The sequence below is a fragment of the Drosophila mauritiana genome, chromosome X, assembly GCF_004382145.1.
Source record: "Drosophila mauritiana strain mau12 chromosome X, ASM438214v1, whole genome shotgun sequence".
Taxonomy (NCBI): domain Eukaryota; kingdom Metazoa; phylum Arthropoda; class Insecta; order Diptera; family Drosophilidae; genus Drosophila; species Drosophila mauritiana.
Genome location: NC_046672.1, coordinates 10323014 through 10349713, shown reverse-complemented (window position 1 = coordinate 10349713; position 26700 = coordinate 10323014). Strand labels below are relative to the sequence as shown.

General features: G+C 39.1%; 2 protein-coding genes across 6 annotated transcripts in view; both read left to right on the top strand.

Moving 5' to 3' along the window:
- LOC117148588 (protein sprint) overlaps nucleotides 1-26700 on the top strand; it is an 87473-nt gene that overhangs the window by 18272 nt on the left and 42501 nt on the right. For 2 of the 5 annotated variants that reach the window (XM_033316061.1, XM_033316062.1), the window contains exons 1-2: nucleotides 20745-20866; nucleotides 22934-23140. The exons of 2 other annotated variants lie outside the window; for them this stretch is intronic. In XM_033316061.1, the coding sequence (XP_033171952.1) occupies nucleotides 23139-23140 (2 nt within the window). In that variant the 5' untranslated portion in view covers nucleotides 20745-20866; nucleotides 22934-23138. Of the gene's footprint in view, nucleotides 1-12490; nucleotides 13781-20744; nucleotides 20867-22933; nucleotides 23141-26700 lie in introns of those variants that run through there. One more of the 5 variants, XM_033316065.1, reaches the window with a different exon arrangement.
- On the top strand, nucleotides 2459-3181 carry LOC117148589 (MICOS complex subunit MIC13 homolog QIL1). Its single transcript, XM_033316067.1, has 2 exons — nucleotides 2459-2471; nucleotides 2537-3181. The coding sequence occupies exon 2, from the start codon at nucleotides 2547-2549 to the stop codon at nucleotides 3054-3056; it is 510 nt and encodes a 169-aa protein (XP_033171958.1). The 5' UTR covers nucleotides 2459-2471; nucleotides 2537-2546; the 3' UTR covers nucleotides 3057-3181.

The following is a 26700-nucleotide window of genomic DNA, read 5'->3' as shown; positions in this document are numbered from 1 at the left end:
ATAATTCCCGAGACTCTTGGCACTTGGCAAGGCCATTTGCACTTGGCTTCTCTGATTGCTGTTTGTTATGTGCGGTTTCTGTTGGCCTACCCAGTAAATTAGAGAATAAACAAAGTGTCGGTGTCCCATGCCGCATGCCGCATACCGCATACCGCATGCCGCATACCTAATATCGCGTATACGTCATAGGTGCCGACCATAAAAAGTAACCATGCATGGAGCTGAAAAAGCAGAGCGGACCGTAAATAATGCACCGGCGATTTATCAGCCAGAAGAGACAGTTTCAGTTTCAGTTCCAGTTCCAGTTTCAGTTTCAGTTGCATTCATCGGACTCTCGAGTTGGTGGGAAAAAAAAACCCAAGCCAAATGCCATTTCGTAATGGTGCTAAAGTCAGAGTTGCACAACAAAAAAATCAAGAAAAAAACAAGCGAAAGAACGAACCAAAAGTATACGTGGGCTGAAAGAACTTTAAAACTATATTTCTTTGGTAATTAGTATATATGAATGCCTATTTTCTGCTTAAACTTCAATTGTTTCTGGAGTTTTTAGAAAATCTCCACAGATAAAATGATAAAAACAGACTCCAGAAAGGGCTTAGGATTATTTTTTTGGTGCAGTCTGTTTAAAAAAAAAAGAAAAACCCAGCCCACAAAATGTTTGTTGGCTTAGCCCCGTTAAGCCTCTCACTAATTACACTTGCGCTTTTCACAGATCCACACACATAAACTCTGCTCACATGACTACCACATTTTTCTTAGCCGGCCCGCAAAAAACTCCAACATATTTTCATTTTCATGGTCAAAATGTCAGTTGAATGGGTTTTTTTTTTTTTTGGTTGGCTAAACCAGACCAAGGGAATGGACAAATGAATGAAAAATTGTAAATGCGAGTTAGGACCCGTGCAAAATATGCAAATGAAAGCTGCTGTCTCCCGTATTCGTTTCCTTTACGCTTCTTATTTTTGTGTTTTATCTTTTGCTGGCATACCCAAAAGTTGAGCCCGCAAATCTTGATTTAATTTCCGGCTATTAAGCTGGAATGGAAAATTCTGGGCAGGCGCATAGTTGCGGGCAGAAACGGGAAAGTAGTGGAGCCAGCTCATTAGGATCACAAAAGAGTCACGTATTCGGTCTGGTTTGTTCCTCTTTTTTCTAGGATGCTAAAGAAATTTAATGGTAATTTTAATGAATTGTGTTATTTTATATATTTTAGTTAAGACCACATCTATTTGAAATAAGATAATCCTTATCTAGCAGGCTTTTCACTATGTAGTGTCTTCAGTGCAATAATGGCACAAGGAAATTCATGTTTTCAGAGGCTTTAATTCCACGCCTTGCACCTCGGCCACGCAGGACCCATTTATTCCCGGCTTTATGACTCTGCCAATGAATGGACACACGGGCACAGGATGTGTCCTGGCCAAGGACCCTTTTGACCCCACCTTTGACGGCCACTCTATTATTTATTTATAGAATGTTGGCAGACTCACGCCAAAGGGGATAAGAATTTGGTCCCTTGCTGCTTGGCCGCCTCCATTCTGTGACAAATGAATTTGGGTCAGAAGTTGTGCAAATTAAAAAAAAAAACAAAAAAAAAAACCGAAGAGAGAAGCTTGGTCCTTTGGCGGATGTCAAAGTTCCTTCAAACAGGACCGAAAGATTCGTCTCGCCTTTGACTCGCCTGAGCGACATTCAACTGGTTTCAAGTGCTGAACCGAATTGCAGTTTTATTTCCATTCACGTAGCTCCACACACGGAATGTGGTCCTTTCCCAAAATAACAAAAAAGTTAAGAATAGATGTCGACTAACTACTACCCATTAACGCACTACAAAACTAGGGCGCTTTCTTTGTGTGTAGGGCTTTTACAAACAAATAACAAACACAATTGTGTAATTAGCGAATGAGCAGTAATATAATTTTGATTGTGTGGCATAACTACACGTATAACATATACCAATATGCTCCACAAAAGAAGGGCTGCAAAGGATTCGTAAAAAAAGGGGACACCAAAATGTTACAAAAGATTTACACCATCCAAAACCTCAACGCCATCTCCGCATCCGCAATCGACGCCTCCTTCTTTCTGCTTGTGGGCAATACCATTACTTTTTCAGTTTGCTGGTTTGAGTAATGGATTAGATTTTTACTCACTTGTTTTGGGTTTCCGTGCTACCGCTATTGGTTGGATAGTGTATTCTTTTTTTATAGCACAACGCCCCCCAAAAAAAGGATAACACCGTCGTTGATGAAGGGATGCTAGTGGGAAACTTAAAAGAACTTACAACTCTTGTCTCACCTAAGAACTTTAGTTGATGGCTTTGAAAAAAGGAGAAAAAAATACGAAAGATTCTTAAAGTGTGCAATAGTGATTTCCAAATGCTTTAGCAAGAATGGAAGACTTGCCTTTATTTTTTGATGTAAAATTCTCTTGTCCTCCTAGTAGGCCCATCATTTTAAATCGTGTTTCTTGTGAGTAACAAAATCCAAATCGATATCTTGGTAGTTTAATAGTTAACAAGCGTAATTTGGAATAGTTCTGCGATAATGTTTACCACACTGATGTATCGCACTGCAGCGGTCTCGATGACCGTCTACATAACCAATCGAGTTGGAGTGTGGGGCAAGACGGAGGAGACGGACCACCTACTCCAACAGATCACTAATGGCCTACAACCAGTATTTGGACTTCTGCGACGAACGCTGAAGCTTGAGGAGAGTGATCTGAGCGTGGGTGAGCTATCCCGGAAATACTACAATGAAGGAGTGAAGAGCACCTTCCGTATCATTCGAAACATACCCAACTATTCTGAGGATCTGGCCGACGGAGCCAAGGTCACATGTCTGGATTTGGTGGAAAAGGCCAAGGAATTGCGCCACAAAGAGTATTCAACATGGTGGAATACTTCCGCCAATAAGGAGCAACTGAATTTTGATTCACCAGATTCTGGAGCTGGCGATGGATCTTCCGAGGACTTAGTCCCTTTTGAGAAACCAAAATCCGTTGACAACTTTGCGGGGGAAGGAGGAAATGGGGCTCTTGAACAGAGGGTTTAAGCATTGCTCTATAAACAAGAAAAATTAACCTTACTCTCTCCAAAATCTTATTGTTAAATCCTTGAGTAAGGTCCATGTATCATGCTAGAATCCCCAATGCCCTGCAAAAGTCCAATAAAAGGATTGCCAAAGAATTCGCGTTTCGAATCCTTACTCTAACCAAACAATTTGTTGGAAAATATTAAACTATAATAATTACTAATCCAATTGGGATTAGGTAGGTGTAGAGCAGCAATAATCGTACTTATCGCAATTTTCTTGATTTTTTCCTCCACTGTTTCTTCGCCCAGACACTCGGTAAACAGTGAGAATTGTCAACAGTCTATTAAAATGCCAGTCGAGCCGCATTGCCAACCGAAGTCAAGTCGTGCGAAAAAGGATTTTCCAACCCCTTTCCCGGGAAAAGGAAAAGCTGAAGCCAAGCGAACCAAACCGAATCAATCCAACCCTTTTTCCCATTTCCTTTATCCAGTTGTTTTGCGTGTTGCTTAACATGCGTTTTAATGTGACCCTTGCGGGTCCATAAAAATCGAGTTTTTTTTTTACCTATGAAAATCCATTTTCTCTGGAATTTTCTTTATTGTTTGGATACCTGTTACTTGTCGCATTAAATTGTTTTTTCTTGTTACATCTACAATTAAATTAAGAGACAAAATCTTAGATGTAAAGTATTTTTTTGCATACATATTTCAATAATTCGGCATTTTTTTGGAATAATTTTGAAATTATTTTGAAATAAAAAACTATCGCCTTTTTCTAACTTCGATTGATTTTCCCTCTTTATTGTTGAATTGTAAACAGGTGGGTGGGTCATAAAAACGGGGATCACAGGTGTTGGAGGGGTAGTAAATCCCTTCTTAAACTTTATGCACAGTCCTAGGAAATTTGGCACTTTGAAAATGTCTAGAAACGAGCGGTTGATTGAGAAACTAGCTTACATTTTAATTAGTTCTAGCCTATTTAAATGCATTTAATTAGAAGTTCGCTAAGTTCTTATCTGGGTACGCACTTCAAATTTCCCAGATATTAGCCATTTTTAGCTCCCACCTAAAGTCTTAAATTCAAAATCGCTGAATTCTCGCCCCAGCAACCAGTATTTAAGGTATATCCATTGCATTGTTGTCCAAAGCATAAACCGCGTTGTATCTATTTACATATTTATCTGCGTTTTGCTGGATTCATTGCTGCGACTCCTGACGGAGGATGCCAAAAAGGTTGTGGAGCTGGTAAGAAAGGATACCGCGGATAGGGCGGATGAGTAGGGATGAGTAAGGATGGGATGAGGGCTACGTGCCGCGTCTTTTGGCTGACTCTTTAACCGCTTATGCCTTAGATTTATAGTCACGGATTTTATTTATGTCACTTTACACTCATCCTCGCCGCTGGCACCATTTTTCTTTGCGGTTTAGCATACAAAACGTCTGGTCCTCGTTTTCTGGTCGTATCCCTTTTATGCTGCCACATTCTATTTCCCTGCTGCTCTTCTCTAAACGTTGCATAAAATCAATTTCCTTAAGTTCAAGTCCTTGATGATGAGGTAAAAGTGTTGTAAGTTTATGCTGCTCGAAAGCGTGGGCTGTGCAGCGGTGCACTGAGCAAAAAAAAAAAATATTACGAGTTATTAATATGAATCATATGTGGGGATACCTCAGAGCTACTTATAAATAATTATGAGCTAAGTGCTAGTTTTACAGTGGGAAAATGTTTATTTCTTGGATTGCAAACACTCAGTATATATATTAAAAGATATTTTCTCTCAGTGTTTCTGCAGAGTGTGAATGTTAGTCGGTACTTGGCGCTGTTGTCGGCACAGCTGGCGTTGAAGTTCCTGGGGATTTTAGGGGTTGGGGCTTGGTGTTTGGTGTTTGGGGGCTTCTGGGGTCATGGGGGGCGCAAAAGCCGACGTGGGCGGAGCTGGGGTGGCACATTTGGCGCCCAGCCGAGCGCTGTCTTGCATATTTAAGTTGGCCGACCAGCCCCTTTGTCTTTTGAGGAGGGGGGGGGGGGGGGGGGGGGGGGCATCCCCACCCACGTCCGGTTAGTCCGATGTTTCCGTTTGGCTGTCTTCCCCGCTTCACCTGAATGGCATCGTAAAACCAGGTTCATTAGCAGTCGCGCTGGAGGAGTCCGCCTCCTCTTGCCACATTTTCCATATATTCATTTGGCCACTGCATTCATTTCCGTTCACCTTCAATTGCGTCCGTCTGAAGTCGTTTATTAATGAACCGACTTGATGCCGGATCCTTTTTCCCGGATCTGCTACACTTCAGTTTCATCCTCCATCCCCCTTGGCCGACGTGAATATTTTGTGCTAATTTCCGTTTAATTGTTTAATATGTTGTTTGCATTTTCTATTAGCCAAAGTTTCCGCTGTTCATTGTTCTGGCAATTATTATTTTCCGGCTTGCCACTTCGCAGTGACCTGGCTGCAAAGTGGGGGAATTTTGGTAGAGTTACAGACTCAAAGGGATCTAATCCAGTTAATGGCCAGAATTAACTGAAAACAATGTGCAATGGGGGCTCAGACAAGTTGATGTTCAAGTCTAATGGCAATTATGATGATACTCCTATTTAACTTAATAACACCATTAAAAGTAAGGTATGCGTAAATGCTTAAAGGTATAATTTTCATACAACATTGATAAAGATATGCTAGCAAAGAGATACATCAAAATTGTAACAAATTTACTTATTATCACTGTTAGCATATGACAAACTCTGACTACTTTTTGCAAATTTAATTTGATAATTTAGACAATAATAAAGATTTAATTAGAAATAAGTTAACTTTGCCACATCCAAAAGTAAATCGAGCATTTCCCCCCGAAACCCCTGGGGAATTCGCCAGCTGCTGTTTAACTTACTTCGGTGGCATTGGGTCTTAGCCACAGTTAAGACTTTATTTACATACAAGCCTCCCATTCCCGATTTCCAATTTAAATCATTTTAATGGCCCAGAAGTGAAGGCAACGCAGCTAATTCTTGTACAACTCCTAAGTCCGTCCAAATCCCAGTGCCATAAATGTGGCGCTGGATTAGCGTGGTCGGGAAAATGCGAGGGAAATAGGTTGGGACGGCGGAAAACCAATAGTCTCAGCTGGCTGGAAAAAGTCGCCGGAGAAAGAAGACAGACTTCCACGACAGACAATGAAAGCCGCAGTCTTCTGGCTGCAAACCCGAGGCTTTTGGATCTCCGGTCCTCACTTTCAATTATTCGCTTTCGCTGTTCTTGTTTCGGTTTTTCGCGTGGAGGGGGGCGAAAGCCCCACGCCAGCAGTTTTCCCAAACTCTTGTTCTTTGCCAGTCGTAATAGAATAAAGTTTGCACCATGGGAATTTCAACTGTTGTTTTTTAGCATTTCCCACCTGACCGGCTCCCCAATGCTCAAATTTTCCACCCACGGAGACCCAGGACATAAAAAGTACATAGATCTACGTCCGTACTTTTCACGGGGAAAAGCTTCTTTAGCTTGTTGCAAACTTGTAATCCACTCAGCCCATTTTCTTTTTACCCCCCCGCTACATGTTTTAAATGTGTGGTGCTTGAAGGAACAAACTTAATTATGCTGTTAAATAGAAATAGTTAATATTAAATATAAATAAATACAGCCTTAAGCTAATGATTAAATTCGATGTTAGGTATTAATGTTCTTTCTTTTTAACATTCTTTTCTTGCGATTTAAAACTATATAAAAATAAAATAAATTCAAAAGATATTAATATTTTCACAACTAGATTTAACAAAATGATTGTTTTCTAAACTATGCTCCATATCCATTTTACCAAGTTCTTATGCTAATATCATATATTTCTAAAGAGCATTTGGTTGCTTCTTTCCGCTTGGACTTTTTCCCCATCTATGCGTCAAATTTTAACACTAAACCAGATAAATCTGAGGGGGTAACTGTTTTTTAGTAGCGCTGCTTACCTACTTACGATGCCGTCTGCTGTCGTCTGACTGCTGTCTCCTGTTTTCAGTCGCCTGCTGTCTGCTTATTGCTTTTATTTATTCACTAGACATAACTCCAAACACCCACCTTCACCCACTTTTGCCCACTTTGGGTAGTCGTGTTTTTGATTTGTTGTGGCCCGCCGGCGTTTTAGCAGTCGCAGGTGTTGCGGCGCTCCATTTCAGTGGTGTTTATGACACAAAGTTGAGTTTTATGCCAGCAACCGAAAGTATGCAAAAATATATTTATACCCCTGCATAAATTTCGATACTCTAGCTAGAGGGTATTTGCAATAGCATCTGGAAGTTCAAATACTTTATACCGAATTCGAAATTATCTAATAAAAGATACTGTTTAGCACGATCAATAGACTTTCACTTATAACTTATTTTAAAAAAGTTTCAAGATCCATTTGTGATCCATTTATTATTGAATTGTTACATATGGTATTTTTTTAGGGTATCTAGCTTTTCGAAGTTCATATTTCATGGCAAGTGTATTTTTCTGAAAGGTAGTACATGTATCTGCAAATGTATCTGCATGTATTTGAATCGCACCACAAGGGGCATAAAAAACATGGCCTGAAAGTAGGCAACACAATATTTTTATTCGCCCATAATGTTTTATACATCCATCTACATATGTATGTGTGTGTGAGCGAGTGGGGTGGAAAATGAATAGGTGGGGAAAAATCGAACTGAAAGCGGTGGAAGGGGTGGGGCTACTGGTCAATTAAATTGCTGATGGAAGTTTTGATTTGCCTGCGGTTGGCACGATTTTTCCCACACCAATTCTATCAGAGATTAGATGCGATGCGGGGCAACGAATCTTTTGCCGTTAAACTAATCAACCTTAAATGCGCTTTTTGGACCATCAAAGTTAAGCTGCTTAAATGGAGACACACACAAGCTAATTAAGTAATTACTTTTCGCTAATTAAACGAAAGAGCGGTGGGGAAATTCAACTTCAATTTGACTTGATGCCGTCTCTTCGGCCGTGACTCTCTGTCCGTCAAGCTCACACATTTTGCCCCAACTTTTGCTATTTAGCTCATTTTATGTGGATCGATTGAATCGACGATACTTAAATATTAATGACGAAAGCAAGCGAACGGTGGCACCACCGAAAAACTACAGGAAATTCGACCGACTGTAAGTCCTTTCATAAGCGAACGGGCTGGCAAAAGTTTTCCACAGCTTCATTCAACTTGTGTGTGTGACTCATGGCTTTTGGCGTCTGGGAAAATGGGAAATCGGGGGGCGAATAGTTTCAGTTTGCTAGCCACATATATTGGCTACACCTGCTGTAGATGGCAAACCAAACTAAGATATCGATTTTGTAGCAGTTCACATATTCACAACCTATACTAATAAATTTAGTCCTGCCACGATTTCCGCAGCAAAACCTGCTAAACTTTTTTTAATATATAAATGTCCTGCACCAGCAGCCTAATTTTTAAACTCACTTACCCAAACTCTTCATGAAAAACGTCTAAATCAGTATGAAAGCGAATAAATAAGCAAATTCTTGCTGGATTTTCTTGTGATACAATATGTAGAATGCTGTTACTCTAGGAATAGAATAATTAGAATTTATTTATATATTTGAATATTTGTGCTTCTGTTATTTTTCTAGATATTCTATTGCTTAAACAGAATTTCCGACATATAAGGACTAAATAAGTTTATAGAAACTGAAATCCTGAAACTGATGGCTAACAGCAAGGAAAATCGCAAAGAAAAGAGCGTCGGGTAAAATATCAGACACCATAATTAACTTGCTCATAACGCGGCAACAAAGGACGTCATCTCGTCGCGGCCAAAATGGGGTGTGATTGGGCGGAAGAAGGGGGGACTTTGGGGGGAGGGGGTCGGATGGCAAGGTCGAGGAAAAGGATGCGAGGCAAGCAGACGCCAGATGCTGCCCCGCTGAAAACAACAAGAGCGCAAAAAAACACCAACATTGGATATATTTTATTCCTTTGGCACGCACAATTTTTCCCATTTTCATCATTGCCATTTTTGTCGCTGGAAAAGCCATTTATCACGCATGCACACTATACGCCCATCAAAAATTAAGAAGGCAAGGCAAATGAATGCCCTGGAAATACAGGTGCACGAATTTGAAACACATAAAAATATTAGGATAGAAAACATAAAATAGAGATGGGAAACGTTTGGCTATTATATAAGCGCACCACAGTATCAGTTGATTACAATCAGACAAATATTGTTATTATTTTATCAATTTTATTATAATTTTATAATCATTGGCAACTTACTTTATTCTTAAATTTTCTTTGCAATTCGAACGCAAAATTCAAACACCAAAAACCCAGAAAAAAACGCAAACTATAAAGTTCAGATCTTCGAACACGTACATATATGTATATAGTGGGATATATCCCATTCCACACCGACATCTTGACTAATGGTCACATCGTGCATATAATTTCCGGCCTAAAAGCATGCAACAGTTTTTCCGCCTTTCTCGACTTTTCAGTTTGGTTTTCCAATGCACGTAGCCAAAGTTAGCCAAAGTCATAAAGCGCTCTTTTCCTTCATCTCGTTTTTGCCGCCGCCAACTCAATTTGTTATCATTTTTTTCCTTCGTTTGCGGTTTACACTGTCGAGTGCGGAAAATCGTAAATAAACAGGAGTGGAAAAAAGGAAAATTCGAAGGTGTCGTTGGAGTCGCACTTCCTATAACTTTCACTTTAATTCAGGGAAATTTGTTTGGGTAACTAAGCTACTAGATTATTTTAATGTAGGACTAAACATTTTATTTCTAATCAATCTAACATAGTTAAGCTAGTATGAGTTGTTTTTTAACTTTATAAACTTGAATTCATGAAAAAAAAAACACTAGACATAATTTTCATTCCATTAGCGAAGTGTACATAGTAAAATGCAGATAGCAAATTTTAAGAAAGGTCCATGGGATAGATTGAAATGGATCCACTAAATTTGCGGCGTCGCCGTTAATTTTTATCGCATTCGCGTGTCTGGCATGCATGCTTCACTACCGACCCGCCCACCGCCCAGCACCCCGCCCATTTCCGCCCACTTCCACCCAATTTTCCACCCACTTTTCCACCCACACAGACAACAACAACAAGCGGCACGCAACTGAGCTGAAAATTGCTACTTTGTCTGACGCTGTCTGAATTTGGCAGCAATGTGGACTAGTGGGTTAATATGTCTATCACTTTTATATGGCCAGTTGACGCTACTAACAACACATCACTTGAAATGGAAAAAACTAGCGAAAACTCGCAAAGGTTTTTCCATAAACGGTGGATTGTGCAAGTCGCCGGAAAAGGGAGAAACACGAAAGTGAAGTGATGAATTCTTCGCAGAATTGAAGACTACATAATACAACCGCATGAAATGAATTCAATCTGGTTTTAAATATTTACAATTATATTCAATCCTTTCTTTTTACACCTTTTACACACCGCAACTATGTTTTACACTTGCCACAATTTTACATTGAAACATTTGCGGTTGCACTTGTTACTTGTGGCCCACCACCACCCACTTTTCCCCACCCGCCGCTCATCTATTTTCCACTCTTTTATTGGATTATGCGCTTTCTCTTTCACACACTTCCGCATATGCCACAGGAAAAAAAAATAAGGAAAAGAAACCACTGAGAAAAGGCCAATGGACAGTGGAAAAACCAGACGCACCGGAGTAGAAGAGGAAAAAAAACGCGAATCCAGGGAAAATCGCCAGCGACATCAAGAAAAGCCGGTCAAGCTGGCTGAAAGCTCTGAAATAGTTTAGCTCAATTGGATTGGATTTTTTCCAGCCGCAAATCAGTCAGCCGAGAAGAGGAAGAAAGTGGCAGGCGGCAACCAAGTTGTCTAATTAATTTGCATTCGCCGATGATTGTCGCTCATCGATTTAATTGAAGTTGATTGAACTGAGAGTTCCAGGAGAGCAGAAGAGAAAGAAAGCCAGAAAGCAAGAGAGCGTCTCGATCGGCGGGAGAGCCGCTGTAATTTGAGACCGAAGAAAGCGTGGTCCTTAGCGCTCTCTCATTTCTCAATTCTTCTTTCCCATTTCCATTTCCTGGCCAACTGCGCTCTCTTTTTTCTGGAAAAATCGCACAGTGGTTGCAAGCAATTGCAAGATAGCAGGCCAAAATGTTGATCATTTCTTTAAAACTTTTAAATATGCACAGTGGGTTCGGTTCGGTAAATGTGTTTAAAGTTTTCATGAAATTTCCAATTTTTTATGAATACATAAATATCGAAACAATGTATTTTTTGGAGTCTTTGGAGTGTTCCTCTGTCCGTGAAGCCTCATCTCGATCGTATTGCCTGTGGATCTCCCGACGGCACTTCTATTTATATCAGTCGCCAGTTGTGCGCGCTGCGGGGCGATTTGACACCACAGTGCCTCATGCGGCCCGCAGCCGATGCCCCAAGTCGCTGTAGCCGCACCGCAGTAGCCCCAAACCGAAACAGTCAGTCAGTCACAAGAAAACTTTCGATGCGAACGCGCGCCGCATCTGCACGGTCTACGTTAGCGTCGTCTGCGCTCTTTCTTCTCAGTTTCTCCTGCTCCTCGGAGGGGGCAGAAGAGAGTCGTCGGAGTTGTTGGAGTGCCCCAAAATCTCCGATCGCGATCAATCCGCAGAGGTGTGACCATTGCCCCTGGGAAGCCTAATCCACAAACAAGCGCAGATCCCATGTGACTCACGACGCGATTCGCTTGAAATTCTCCAAATCGCTTGCTGATTTTTTGAAATGCAAAAATAATAAGAATACACTGAAGGAAAAATGTCATCTTCTTTGACTTTTTTTAATAGAAAGATACGAGTGTTTGATTTAACTAATTCATGTTTCATTGAAGTGCGCTCTCAATCCTTTAAAATATTCATAAATAAAATTCATACTAGGATCATTTGGATGCAAGCCAATATCAATGAGGGACTGGAATTTCACATTCAAGTAGCTCACAATGTTCATATCAATATGATGAGTGTATATAATAGCCTAACTTTGTTTAAAATACTCATTATAAACTTTGTTCTGCATTATCTATATATGTATGTTAAAATCAATACTTACAACCCCTCTCAGAACTCATTTTTGTTTATTGTTGCTAGGGGTGATAGTTTGCGAAAGTTAGTTACCCAAAAGGTGCAAAAATTATAAGTTATATCCAGTTGGATCGAGTAACAGTGCGGCAAGGACGTGTTAGCCAAATGGATCTTGAAGTCACCCCATTCGGGGTCACCTTTTCTCCGCGTGTGATTGTTTTACGCTCTTATGAGTGCGATATTGCGATTGTGACTGTGTGCTGTAATCTGGCTAACGGTTAACGGTAAACTGAGCTGACTAACAAACAAAAAAAAAGGAAAAACAAAGTAAAGAAAAAAACCATAATGACTGTAATAACAAAAAGCAAAACAAAAAACACTTTTATTTTTTGACAAGCGACACAGCGAAGCGTAAAAGAAACAAAACAAATGAAAACAAAAACAGCAATGGTAACAAACGAGGCAAATTAAATTGCAATTTATGTAATTTTCTTCTCCGCCTTTTTTGTACAATTTCTTTATTGCCATTGTGGCTGGGTCATTGGCATCTTAGCCCCCTAAGTACAAGATCAAATTGAGAGAAGAAAAAAAAAGAAAAGAGAAATTTCTGATCGCCATGCAGATATGAAGACTAAATTGTGGCTCTTTAGACGGGGCAATTCTGCAGAATCGGTTCGGATTCTTCATTAATCACACGCCAAACGATCGGCAGACTTTAACCAGCCACTGACAAATGACAGATCTTGGCTTCTGGATTGCTCCAAATGGATATATCTTTAAAAAAGTTCATCATCAAACAAAGTGACTGGAAAACCTTACTTCAAATCAGTGCAGTGGAAATGATTCACGTTTAAAGCTGAGTTTGATTTTAGGGCATAAGTATAGAATATAGAATATATATAGAATAAGTAGTAGAGTAGTCGATAGTAGAGTAGCCGATAGTAGCCGATAGTTTCGAACAAGGATTATAACCCTAGATCATATATTTCATTTTTATAACAAAGCGATACGAGAGTTTCATCATATGCTTTAAGGTTTACTAAAGTCTAAGACTTTCTTGAGGTTTGCCGGCTGAATTCCAGTTCCTGATAAGAGCAAACTTAGTCACAGTTTATGCATTTCATTAAGACAAGTAAAATAAATGATATAGTAAGCATCAATCTCCGATGAATCAAAATGAATAAAAGCGTGACAAAGACCGCGTCGCGTATCGAAAAGTGCTAAACTAAGTTGCATCTTTTTGTTTCTGTTCAGTTTTGCAATAATAATTTGTGAATGTGCGCTGTTGCCGCGGCCCTAAAGTGAAACGATCCCATGAAAATATAATATATATAAAAATATACATATAGCGATCAGTTTGCCGACTTGTATATTCGGTTTGTTTTCTTTTTTTTCGAGGCAGCCCAACCGCAAGATCTTTTAAACGAACGACTACTCCCTGTGTGTGTGGGCGTCTGCTCAGTATCGCGCGTCTATATATGGTGTATATATCTTCTGATTAGTTTAATTAAAGCGTATTTCAATTGCCCAGTGCGCAGTTGTTGTTAATGCCGTCGTCGCCGTTGCCGTAGCCGTCTTTGTTGCACCACATTTCCTGCTGCACCAAAAAACAAAAAAAAACCAAAAAAATCAAAAAGAAAAGCAAACTAAAGCGGAAAAGTCGGGAAAACATGACAACGACCAGCCTGGGCAGACAAATACTGGAAAAGTTCTTTCCATTTCGGTAAGTGTAGCATGCACTCATATGCACTTCTATTTTGGCGGGCAGCCGCCCATATCAAATGTGAAATACCAAAGTGCCAAAAATAAATATGGGTCAGGCGACGACGGCGATGGGGGAACCGCCATGCTCATAAGTCTGACAATGATGCACCCCCACTCACGCCCCATCCTCATAAGCACATTCCCCTCCAACTTTTGGCAAATTGCTGTTCCTTAACAACAGAGATATGACCCCATACAATACAAGCCCCTAAAACGTAACTCTAAGGATATATATATAAACTTCTTAAGGTTATAGTAACTAGTTAGTACTAGTTAACTAGTAAATTGCTGTTAAATAGAGCTTTCGTTTCTTAAAACTATAAGTATCTAATATTAATGATTTAATGCAATAATTCAATGGAAAATGGTCATCTTTATACGCATGAAAAGATACCCGTTAATTGCAATAATTATTTAATTATAACTGCTTATAATTTTAAGCATTAATAGCTTTAACTTGCGAGTAAAATAGCAATTGTTTACCCAAAACGATCATCAAAGAGTTGCCCCCAAGTTTTCACATTTGTCATGGGCAATCAATGTCAGAGATGGATGCCATGCATCGGACATCCATGATTTGTCTCAAGTGATCTCACTTTCTCCGCCCGAAGTTTGTTTACTCGAGGTTGGCAGCTGTTTTTTTTTTTTTTTTTTTTTTTGAAGGGGCCGTAATAAATAAACAATGCTGATGACCAGAACGATCCCAGCTGCTGGCTGTTAAGTTTTCCACAATTTTTCGCAGTTTTCCCCCATCCACTGCGACCCCAAAAGTGCCGCGCTTTTATCCTGACCGAGTGGTGGCAACCCTAATAAACATATTTTCTCATTTGCAAAACTCTCATTATTTCCACCACCCCCTTTCATTTTCATCCTTTAGCCAGACCGCTTTTCCTAAGCATTTTTATCGCATGCTATAATTGTCTGCATAACAATAACACTTTTGACATTAGCAACAACCAGCGGAAAATGGAATGGCCAACATTAAGGCAACAACAATGTCATAATTTTTCACAATAAAAAGTGTTTTTGTTGATTAAATGGCGCAGAAGAAGAGTGAAGTGAAGTGAAGTCGCGTGAAGTGGTGGTGAGGGGAGCGGAGGGGAGTGCCCTGCTAATTTGCCATATCTGAAATATCAAGCCATCAAAAAAAAAGGGGGAAAACTTTTGCTCACTTTTCCATTTTCTCACTCTCTCTAAAAGTTTTCGCCAAGCGTTTATTTTTTTTATTATTTTTTTCTTTTGCATTTTGCATGGTGTGAAGAGCCAAAAATGGTATTGGCCCTAATTTTATTGCTTTCGTTTTCATGTTGTGGGAATTTTTTGTTGTGGGGAAAGGGTGCGTCTCAAGTTCCTAAAAAAAGGCCAAAACGTGGGGATGGTTGGCGGTTTTAAGGAGTCTGAAAGTGGCATCATTCAAATGTTTTTGCCATGCGTGTTTATTGCGATGAAAAGGGGATGATGAACTTGGCCATAAAAGGATATGAACTTGCTAATGAAAGGGTTAACTACTGATGACTACAAAAAATGAGCGGCAAAGGAAAAGATGCTTAAAAATCTAAATAGAACCCACACTTTTTTTTAAACTTATAGATTTGAAGTAATTTGAAGTTATGTACATATATCCTCTTGAACTCCATTCATCGCTGACATCTGCAAATTCTTCCGAATAAAGAGAAAGTTTTCAGTTTTTTTTACGATGTGTGCGATTTTATTTTCCATTTGCAATCTGTAAGATACATTTGCCATTTATGGACCGCGCGTACATACCAGTTCACATAAATTTTACAATGTTGCATATGGCCAGATGCCATATAATCTTGTCTTCATCATCGGCAAAGGCCACTTCATCGTCATCTTAAATTCTAGTGGAAATAATATTTTAAATTGTTTCGGTATGGGACCAAAAATATGATATATTTTATGAGTTCGCTCATCATAACTTGGCTAAAAATCAACCTATAACAAAAAGTATAGTTGTTTTAAACAGCTTTTTATCACATCTAACGATTCATGTCCCTTTTTGATGGAATTAAAAAAAATTTTTTTGGGTCACATTTTCGTATTTTTTATAAGGGGTAACATCATTAAAAATGGCAAAAAAATTAGAAAAATTTCGATTTTTTGGTGTAAATGCCAATCGTTCCGAAATTTTCTTACAAACTCAACGAGATATGGCATTCAAGATTTCGATCATTATTTCCAATGTTATGGCCAAAAAACGGATTTTATTTGAAAGGAAAATCCGCAAAACTACTTTTTGGCCAAAAGTCGATATATACCAATGGTTTCTTTTAGCCATATCCTACATAAAAATAGTTATATAGCCAAAACGACGACTGTTTCGATCAGCACTTAAACGGATTTATATAGCTTGCGTAATTTTACCAATATATTTAATATTTTGGAAAAAAAAAAACGGTTGAATATAAAAAAAATCGTCACAAATGAATGAAGTACTTTTGTGCGGTATTTCATTTGCTCCCCTTGTTTTTGTGGCAACTTTCACTGCGAAATTTATTAATTTATCCTAGGGGAGCAATAGTTCGATGCGTGTGCCAGTGTGCTCTGCTAACCTCCGACCCCTGACCCCTGACCCCCGTTACTGCCAACTCCACGAATTTTCTCCTGGGGGTCAGCAGACAGTAAACACGGATATAACTTCTGTCCACCGCAGGACCTCGGCTCCTTCAACTTCAAATGCTGTTAAGATACTTTCTGTTTGTGTTTTTCATGCCGTAAAGTGGGCGGTCATCGGGGTCAGATGGCATTGGGGGCGTGGCAGCAGCAAGCTGGCCAATAACTTGACCCCATCAATGGTCTCCGGGATCTCCTCAAAACAATTTTTGGACATTTTCCAGCCAAAAAAAAAAAATAGGAAACAGCAAGCAGTTTTTAATTAATTTGCAAATTCTTGTTGCTCGTTCACTCTTTAGATACTTTTGTTTCAATAGATGTTTTCAATTGAAACAGCAAATTTGTAATATAATTACCCCACTTCTTTGCCATTTTATATTGAATTTCTCCTACGACTCAAAAGTAGCTTAAGTATTCATATTAAATAACATTTATTCATGATTATTTTATTTATGCCCTCTTTCTTCTTTTTTTTACAGGTAAGTTGTCCATTTGGCGTTTAAATGAGTACATCTAGTATGTGAATCTAAGTTTAAACAAAGGTAACAAATTAACAAATAAAATACTTATTTAAATTTAAAGCAAGTTATTCAGGCATCTATCTAAATATCTTATTAGTTGAGAACTTAAATTATAAGTGGATTGTGTGGCCCATAATACTTCATCGGTGTGCAACAAGGCGAGATATGTACTTCCATGCCCCTTCCCTTGTTGCATCAAAATCCGCTTGGCAAATGTCTTGCAGTTTCGAAACACACCATGTTGCACACATCAACTTGCACGACAACTGCAGTCGGATTTTTGGATTTGCTTCGAGATTTTCCACAAGATTTTCTCCGACCCCGCGATATATATCTATATATATGTACATATATACATATATATATCTGTTTCATTGTGCTCCCTTCGTCGCTTTCCAAACATTTCTCGTTTCGTGTCTCCGATTTGACAGTTTGTTTACAATATGTTTCCTCGGGGCGAGGTGGTCTCCTCTGTGTCTGGCAGCTCCATGCGGGCTTTTCCCGCTTTTCCAGCTTGGTGGCTCATGTCATCATCGGTGAACTGCCCAATTATGTCAGAAAAAGCAGTGCAGAGGCAAGTGCAGATGTGAACTTTGCCCAGCCAGCTGCATCCGCATTTAATTTGATTTCAAATCATTAATATCTTATCTGGTTACAGCGAGCTATAATTGGTTCTTGGAAAGATGATTTATTCCTATGTATTGTGGTGCTTTGGAAATCTAAAGTCTAAACCTAAAGTCTAAAAGGTTCAAAAATGCAATTGAAAATAAGACATCTATGCTTCTATGGACTTATTGTAATTGATGTACAATATAGCATACTTTTGGATACCTTTTTTAAAATTTAAAACTAGTAAATCAGATGGAAATTGTGAATCTTGTGCTTTGGAATCTCAAAAATTCTAAAACCACAATCATCCCCTTCCACTAATCCTTCATCCATTGTAACTATTTTGTGGGCCATTAGAATATCTTTGTGCCGCGCGAATTGTTCTTAAACAACGCTGCTCGTTGTTGTTTTAAATAATTAATCATTTTGCCAGGAATACCAAAAACGCAGACAACCCAAAAATATGCACATTATGTGGCTAAAGTCCAAAGAATGGTGTTTGCTGGAGTTCTGGATGGCCATAAGGGATAAAAGGCGATGGATAGTGGCCTACACAGTGCAAAATAGTAGTGAAAGTTCAGTGAAAAAAATATGGCAGTTCATTTGGTAAGCATAATTATAATTATGCAAAAATTTTCCCATTAAACATTTTCGTTTCTCGTGTTATAATTATTGTTTTATTATTGAGGCTTTGAAAGTTTTAGTTTTCTTAACAAGGTTGACATTTTTTCCTGTGTATCGCAATCTGAAAACGGAGAGCGAACCGATATAAATTGCATTATAGGCAAATTAATTGTTTTCACCGGCCGCAGGGGCGGGGATGTGTGGGGTGGAGGGGACTGAAGGGGGGGAGGGGGGGGGCATTAATGGCCAACCCCTAAAACCACGCACACAGTCTGAGCGGCCGTCCAAGGACATTAATAAGGCCCAAAGGATGTGGTGACATTAATTGCGCGACGAAGGCCGAGCCATTTTGTGGGTGGAGGAGGGGTTTTTCCGAAGGGGGAAAGCGGGTGGGGGGGGTGAATTTGGGGGGGTCGACAGTCATTACATTTCCATATAAATATTTATCGCATGTGATAATGCCGGCCTTGGGTCGCGTGAACCGCGTGGGGCTGACAATAGTTTTTCAATTTATGTTGTAAATGGTCGGTGTTCTTGGAATGGGCGAAATCATCTACAGGAGTCGCCCAATAAAGGGCACAGTAGTTATGCTTTATGTGTTCTTAATTGGTTAAAGACAACTTTAGAAAATAATATTATTTTGGCTTATAAGGTGTACAACAAGTGTGCAGTTTTCTTTCGAAAGCGGAGTTTATTTTTTAAGTGAATACATATTTTCACATGTTGTTAGGTATCATCGTCATCATTTACAAGAGTCAAAAAAATATTTTATTTATTTTTTTTTACTTAACTGTTGGCCCTAAGTACATCTCTTATGGATTTCCTTCGATTTTCGAGTGTCGACTGTGCTTCTCTCTTAAGCCCTGTTAACTGTAACGGTAACTGCAATTTGAGCGCCATATGCTGTCTCATTCGCACTGCTGCAATTTCGATGGAGACTGGCTTTGCATGTGTAATTAAGGCGAAATGGTCAAGAAATCATAATTTAAGTAGGACCCATTGTGCGACCCTCTGCCCATTCCCCCACTCTCCCCCCTCTCTGACCATTCCCCCACTTTTTCGGCTGTTCGCAACATCTGTCTAAGCAAATAGCACATTCATTACATTAATTAATAATTGTATGGCATTAATTTTGATTTATTTGTCGCTTTGTCTGTCTCTGTCACCCGCTCCCTGTCTCTGTCACTCTGGAATGTCGTAGCCAATTTGTCAGCTTGGTCAAATGGAAATGGAAATGGGAAGTAAAAGCAGCATTCCTTCTGGAATGCCCCTCCCAGTTTTGTCTTATTGGAGCCGGTTTCTGCTTCAGTTGGGAAAAGAAAAACAAAACGAAAAGCTTTGGCCGCAACAGCTGGTCGATCATCATCCGCTCTGCTTCTTGCCACGAGTATGAATGTAAGAAATGTAAAAGAACAGCCCAAACAACAAAGAAAACAAGGCGCATAACACAACTGAAAATAAGAGGGCAACAAAAGCAATAAAAATAATACAAAACTTTGGCGCAGTTTTGACGATTTGAGCGAAGGGCTCTCCCACGTTCAAGATAAGTGTGTGTGTGTGTGTGTGTGTGTGTGTTCATGTACACGATCGCCGCTCTCTCCCCTCTCACAATCTCTTATATTACAGTGGGTAAAAAGTGCTTATCATTATGAAGTTATTTTTTAACTATTTAATTCATGACCATTCAATTGGTAGATAAACCTTTGCATAAATGTTTCATGTTATTACTCTTCACTTATATGCTTATATTCGAATGAAAGTCGAGTTTGCAATTGCGATTTTAATAAAATGCGGAGGGAAATGGTAAAGTTACCGCATTCGAGACCTCGCCCAGATTTCCTCCACCGCCCACTGCCACGCCTCCGCACGCAAACGCCTCCGTTTCTTGGCCTTCTCGATTTGCTAGATGCGTTTATAAGGCGTCTTTAAATAGTCGGTCGCCTGCGTTCATTTTCGGTATTTGATGTGTTGCACTGGAAGAAATTATGTGTACTTATTTTAGAACATATACATAACGCTAGTTTGAGCCATATTAAACTATCGTTTATTTATGAGCATGAATCGTGCTTTTGTTGTAGTACGAGTTTGGAATGCATTAATTTGTTGTAAAATATTTCATGTTCTTCGGAAGTGCAGACGACTGGCTCCGTTTTTTTCTCTGTGCAGTGCATAGTGGATGTTGTTAATTTTTGTGGCTGTGTGGATGCCGCGGTCTGCAATGCAGTTGACCAAAAACAATGCAAACGCTTTTATGGCGGTTTTTCGTGATTTCGATCGCAGCGGCAACAACAGAAGAGGAAGACGTAAAAGAGGGGGAGAGAGCGAAAAGAAAAACAAAACATTTGCGATTTGCGCAACTTACCAGCGGCCTTTGTATTCGTGTGCGTGTGCGTGAGCGGAGCATAAACCCGCGTATGTGTGTGTGTGAGTGGGCAGCAAAAACAATCTCTCTCACTGGCGCTCTTCGTTCGCTCTCGTCGGCTCTTTCGGCGCTCTTCGTGCGCCCGGTGGCAAACTACTGTTGTCTACTCATTCTGGTTGGAATGCCCGATGAGCATGGTTCGTAGTCGCGGCTGCTCGAAAATCGAATAAGAAACGCCGACAATGTTGTTTGCCATTTTCACACGCGAATAATTTCGAATTGCGAATTTTGTTTTGTAAGTGCGCGGCATTTTTTTTCTCAATGCTAATTGTGTGTGTGCGTGTAATTAACCAACATTCGAGTGCCAAATAAATTGATATAAAAAAAGCATTAAAACATTTGCGATTATTTTGTATGCCTTACCGTTTTTTTTGTTCGTGTGCGTGCGTGTGCTTGTGTGCGTGTGTCTCATTTATTTATTTTAATTCTTCGCAATGCAAACCCAAATAATCAAAGAATAACAGAGAACAAGAAAACAAAGAGGAAAACCGAAAACAAAAAATATTGCTGCCGCTTTTTTTCTGCTTCTTCTTCTTTGTATTTTTACAGGCACTTTTGTTTGTTTTTGTCTCGGTCTCGATTATTGTTTTTCCTTACTTTTAGCTTTTGCACATGGGTTCGCTATTCGCTATAAATGCAAATAAAGCTAAAAATTTTTACAGTTTGGAACGAGTTTTCATCGCATTTTGAGTTCGGTTTTGATTTTGCAAGGCCTGCAGTTAAATTTAAATCTATGTCGCACATTGATCTTCGTGGGTGACTCATGTTGCCCTCTCGTTCTCGCCACATTTTTTGCCGTCTCTTTCTGAGTCAGTCCCAGATTCTTCGGAATAATCGTGTTTATCACCTGCAGAGCTAACAAAAATAAGCAAAAAAAAAAAATGAACCCAAGTATTCGCAATTTATGTTTTTGGTATTGCCTAATATGGTATTTTGCATTAACCAAAAAAAAGTCCGGTATATTACGATTATAGTTTATGACTTTGGGGATTGGTTATAGCCCCAAGCTCTTAAATCTATTAAAAAAAATCCATAAAAACCAAGTTCTACCATTTATCAATGTAAATTGTAGATATAGTAATTCATGTGCATAGATTGTATTTGCTTATCTTTCAAGAAATATGGTATATGATTATTGTAAACCCTTTGACTTGTAAGTAGCTTAACACCTGTTTACATTTATTGTTTAAGGAAGAGTGCTTTCATCCATATTCCTCGATAACTCCCAAGTTTTCTGAGTTATTTTGTTCGAACTAAAAATACCCTATCTTCATATTCATATGCGGAGTGTGGGGTCCGAAAATAGCTTGTGGAAATCATAATTTCCTCTGGCTGCACTTTAGTTTTCCCCACTCGCTTTTCCCCAATCCTTTTTAGCTCTTCTTCGTCATTAATGTCATTCGAGACGATCGACAATCAATTTAACAACAAATGTGATGACACTTGAGTTTTCCCCAAAGGAACATGAAAGAAAGAAGGGCTGCGCAAAAGAATGGGCAGAAGAATTGCTAGCATGTGCTGCAGCGATTCTTCGCAGCCGCATTCCAATACATACATACGTATGTGTTTAATGCTTAATGGGCTAAGACTAGGCCACTTGCGGTTAACGTTTATTAACTGTAAATGAAGAAAAGCACTCACCGAAACCTAAAAACGAAATGCAGATTGCAGTTGGGCGAGAAAAGCCGCAGGGAAAATCGACGTAGAGTTTTCTAATGAACCGCTTAAAATATCTGGATATTATACTGATATTCTATTTTGCAGTACATCGTTTTTCATTGATATAAACTCTCTTTTTATATATTTTTTTTTTTATTCCCGAACATTATTACTCCCGTTCAATCAATTAAAGCCTGATAAAAGCCAAAGAAGCCTTCAAATTAATATATTTTATTAGCCATAACCATTTTTATTGTTCAATGTACATAGCTTTAAACATAAACTGTTTTCCACGCTTTATCAGGATTGCCATTTTCGCTCTTTTAGTTTTCCAGCATGAAAATTGTCCAGGTTTTCCATCGCTTTTTTTTCGTTTTTGAGTGTGGAGTTTCATTAACGTGCATTGTACGCCTGAGTGAATTTTCCATTTTATTTACATATCAAGCGGATGGTCAGCAATGGGGAATATTTTTTCATCATTTTTTCTTTTTTTTTTTGGTTGAGTTTTATTGTCATGACAACCACTCGAATGAATTGAGAGAATGACTGTGGGGTAAACGATTCTGCGGCAGAAAAAACCATAATTAATTCTTTAATATTCTCGATTTTATCTGTTTCAATTCAACGAACGAATAACAAAAAGTGCAAACCGTGAAAATGTCATCGAAGCATTGGAAAATAGTGCAAGAAGTTGCATTTTAAACAATTTTAATACGAAACTCTTTCAACAGTCAACGAACTTGTCATCGCAGAAAGAGACGGAAAACCACAGAGAGAAAGAGAGGGACAGCGTCTCTTCTCCGCCTCTGAAAATTTGCATAGAGAAACACGACACAGCAAGCACCAGCATGTAAGTAATGCAAAAATGCAAAAAAAAAGAACAGAAAAAAATACAAAATGAAAAATTGTTTCGCTACCAACACAAAAACTGCACTCAATAATGAAGATAACAGGATTCTTTTATGGTTTTTATGGTACGAAAGTTACTGAAGAAGAATCACTTGAAAAGAATTGCTTAAAGAACGCGGGGTTGTATGTTATGTTAAATATTTTTGGGCTGTATTTATTCTGTTAACTGGAATGTAAAATATCAAAGATACAATGACCCCCTCCCATGGCAATTCGTATCTAATAGATGAAGAGAGTTCAAAGTGCCTGGGCTGTTGACTTATTGACTATTTGAACCCCCCCACCCCCGTTTCAAAGTCGAAACAAGTAAAACTCCACATGTGCAACAAATACGCCGGCTTTTCCTTATCAACTGTCTTGCACTGCGCAAAACACAAACAAACCGATGGGATGGGGTCGCAGTCTTGGTCAGATAGTTGGACAAAACATGACGGAACATTTAAGGCACTTAGAACAAATGACCCCCCCTCCCACATTTTCCGACATCATCCACCCAATCAAAGTTGCCACCTGAAAGCGATAAGGGGAAAGCATTTGTTGGAAAAGTTCTGCGATGAGGCGGGGAGGAAGGCGCCGTCGATATCAACGGTCAATCGATGATGTCTCCAAAAAAAAAAAAAAAGCGACAATGACAATTTCTTTGTAATTTGTTTGTCTGCTTCCCAAAGTTGTGGTTTTCCCCCTTTTCACTATCACAACTTTATCTACACTGACAAAAAGGCAGATATCGAATCAGAAGGCACATAGAAAAGAAGAATCAATTATCAATTGAATCTGTTAATAACTTTAGAGTTGACTATGTTCTACAGAGTATAAAAAGAATAGTTTCAGGCTTCCCAAGTTCCCTTATTTATATCATCAGATTTGTATATTTTTTTCCACTGTGCATTTGCTGGACAAACATTCAAATAGATTTTGAAAAGCAAACTGATGATAAATAATGAATTTAACCGCAGGCCAACTGAAAAGTCAACAGCAACAAATTGCAGTCTTTGGAAGTGAATACGTAGTACGTTTCCCCATTTCCTTTTTGATTTTTTCCCCCGATTTTGTTATCAGCTGCGGGCCAATTTGAACTTTCGTTCTCGTTCTTTCATTTGCTTTCCCAAGAGCAAGGGGGCAGCCACCTGTCTTATCAACCGTGTCTCCCCTTCAATTCCAATTCATAACCCATTTTGTAGGAAACAGTAGTGCCCATTATGAGTCTTACATCCAATAAGCGATTACGAAACTTCTCGCTGGTATCTCAATAAGTTGTACATACATAGTACATTGCGTAATTCCCCAGAGAAATAATGGGATTTCAATGCGTATCGCAATTGTAGCAATCGGCGTTCATTTAATTGTTTAAGAATTTGATGGGGAAGCATAAGAGGATTTGTTCAGCTTAAATTGTTTTTAAATAGTGGCTCACAATTTTGATTGACAGATTTCCTAAGAGTTCAGTTGAATGAATTTGATGCATACTTACCTTATGACTCGAAGAACTTGAGTTGTAAATAAAACATTAAAAATTCATTAAAGAGATTAAATCATTTAAAAACGCATTTGGGCAAATTAAAATCGCTGTGGCCACCGAAAATCCATGAACCCCTTGTAAGCCGCGTTAAACTTTATTTTCAGGGTCTCCAACTCAAATAATTGCGATCTTTTAGTATCTCTCAATTGAAACTTGTTGCAAGAGGCAAAGAGGCGGGGCTCAATTCAGTTTTTTATGTTTTGCTGTAGTTTTTTGGTCTTCTTCTGTTTTTTTTTCGACTCACTTCCGCGTGCTCTTTGTACTTCTTCTGCCTTGGCATCTTCTTTGCGTTTTGTTCAAGATACTTCAGACGTTGACGACGCACTGCAAATTGTGGGTTGTCAGGGGGTTTTCGGGTGTTTTGCGGGGCTAAGGGGGCTAAAACCTAAAAACCCAGTGGAATGGGCGATCCAGAGATGCGAGATTGGAGCTGAAAGGCGGCATCAGACGATGACGAAGTCGCGACGTTCATTTCCCATCTTGAACTCGAGACTGGGCCCCGCGTTGTCGTTGGCAATATTTAATCAAGCCAAGAAGCCAACTGGAAGCACCGCCTACAGGGTGAAACACCAACAATGAAGCAACAACCAACTCAAAATCAAAATCGAAAACAAAAACCAGAATGAAAATCAGCGAAAGACAAAGCCAACTTCTTGTTGCCGATGATGCTGCTATTGATAGTTCGCCAAGAGTGAGCTCGTCTGTCTGTAAGATACGCAGATAAACTTGCAATCTGTGCGCGTGGGTGGCTGTCGGACCAAACCCGAACTCAAACCCAAACCCAAACCCTCGAAATATACATGTATATCCATTGCGACAGCTTGGCACCCCACGTACAAAACAGGTGACCACATGAGTTGTGGTTAAATTAATATCTAGATATGTTGCAGAGGTGGTTCTTTAAGATACTTTTATAATCCGTAAAGTATTACTCATTGAAAACCAAACATCGAAGTGTTTGTAATCCATTTTAATACTTATTTATCAAAATATTATTACAGTTTTTCAAAGTATGTTTCTTAACTGTTAAGTGTTATTAATATTGCCTTTTGCTTTTTTGTTTCTTTTTGAAGCATTTTCAATAAAGTAGATGTCACTCAAATGATAAAGTCGTGAATCGTTAAGCTTTTAGTGGCCTTTTTTTATGGATTATCAAAACCGCAGTGGCTCAAATGCACAGAGGACAGCACGATGTGAACGATATAAAAAAGCTGTTTTATTTACTTTTATGGTGATTGCAATCAAATTGTGAAGCTGCGTTTGACAATCCACTAGCTTTCCAGCTATCGTTTAATAATATTGAAACAGCTGCTAGCTACATTTTACAATTTACTTAACCAGGCGCATTCGACTTGAATTATCTATCGTTGTCCAAATATATATAGCAGTATATCTCAATTTATTTATACCGGTTGAGATTTAGGAGTTTCCCAAGACAGATGTGGTTGTCGCTGCGCCCAGAGCAACTTTCTATGCCACAAAAGCGGCAGTAAATTGTAGTTAATGATCCTTTTGCGGATTTCCCTCAGGTAATGGGATAATGAGCTTTCCTCATCGCCGCTGCGAATTTTCCCGCCCGCCAAAGGAGGCGGAAAATGTTAATTTCTTTATGATATTTTCGCGCGAGCTAAATGAAGCGTTTAATATGCAAGCGTAAATGCTAAATAAAATATAAAAATGGATTATCGCTGGCACTCTTCGACAGAAGAAAATTGAAAGATAAACTGGAGGAAGAAAGTGGCGGGAAAACCCAAAATCTCTGCCTTAGAAATGTCAACGGGCGTGAAAGTGACAGGAGAAAGAGGGTGGAGTGTTGGCTCGTTTTTTTTTATCATTCGCTTGAGGGGTGTGGCAGCAATCAAAGTTGAAAATTAGGCAATAAAATTAAACGAACGGCAACGAAACCGGCGGAATTAAAGGAGCGGAGCATAACCTTTTGCTTTTTTTTTCATCTTCTCACAATAAACACAAATAAAAGAGCC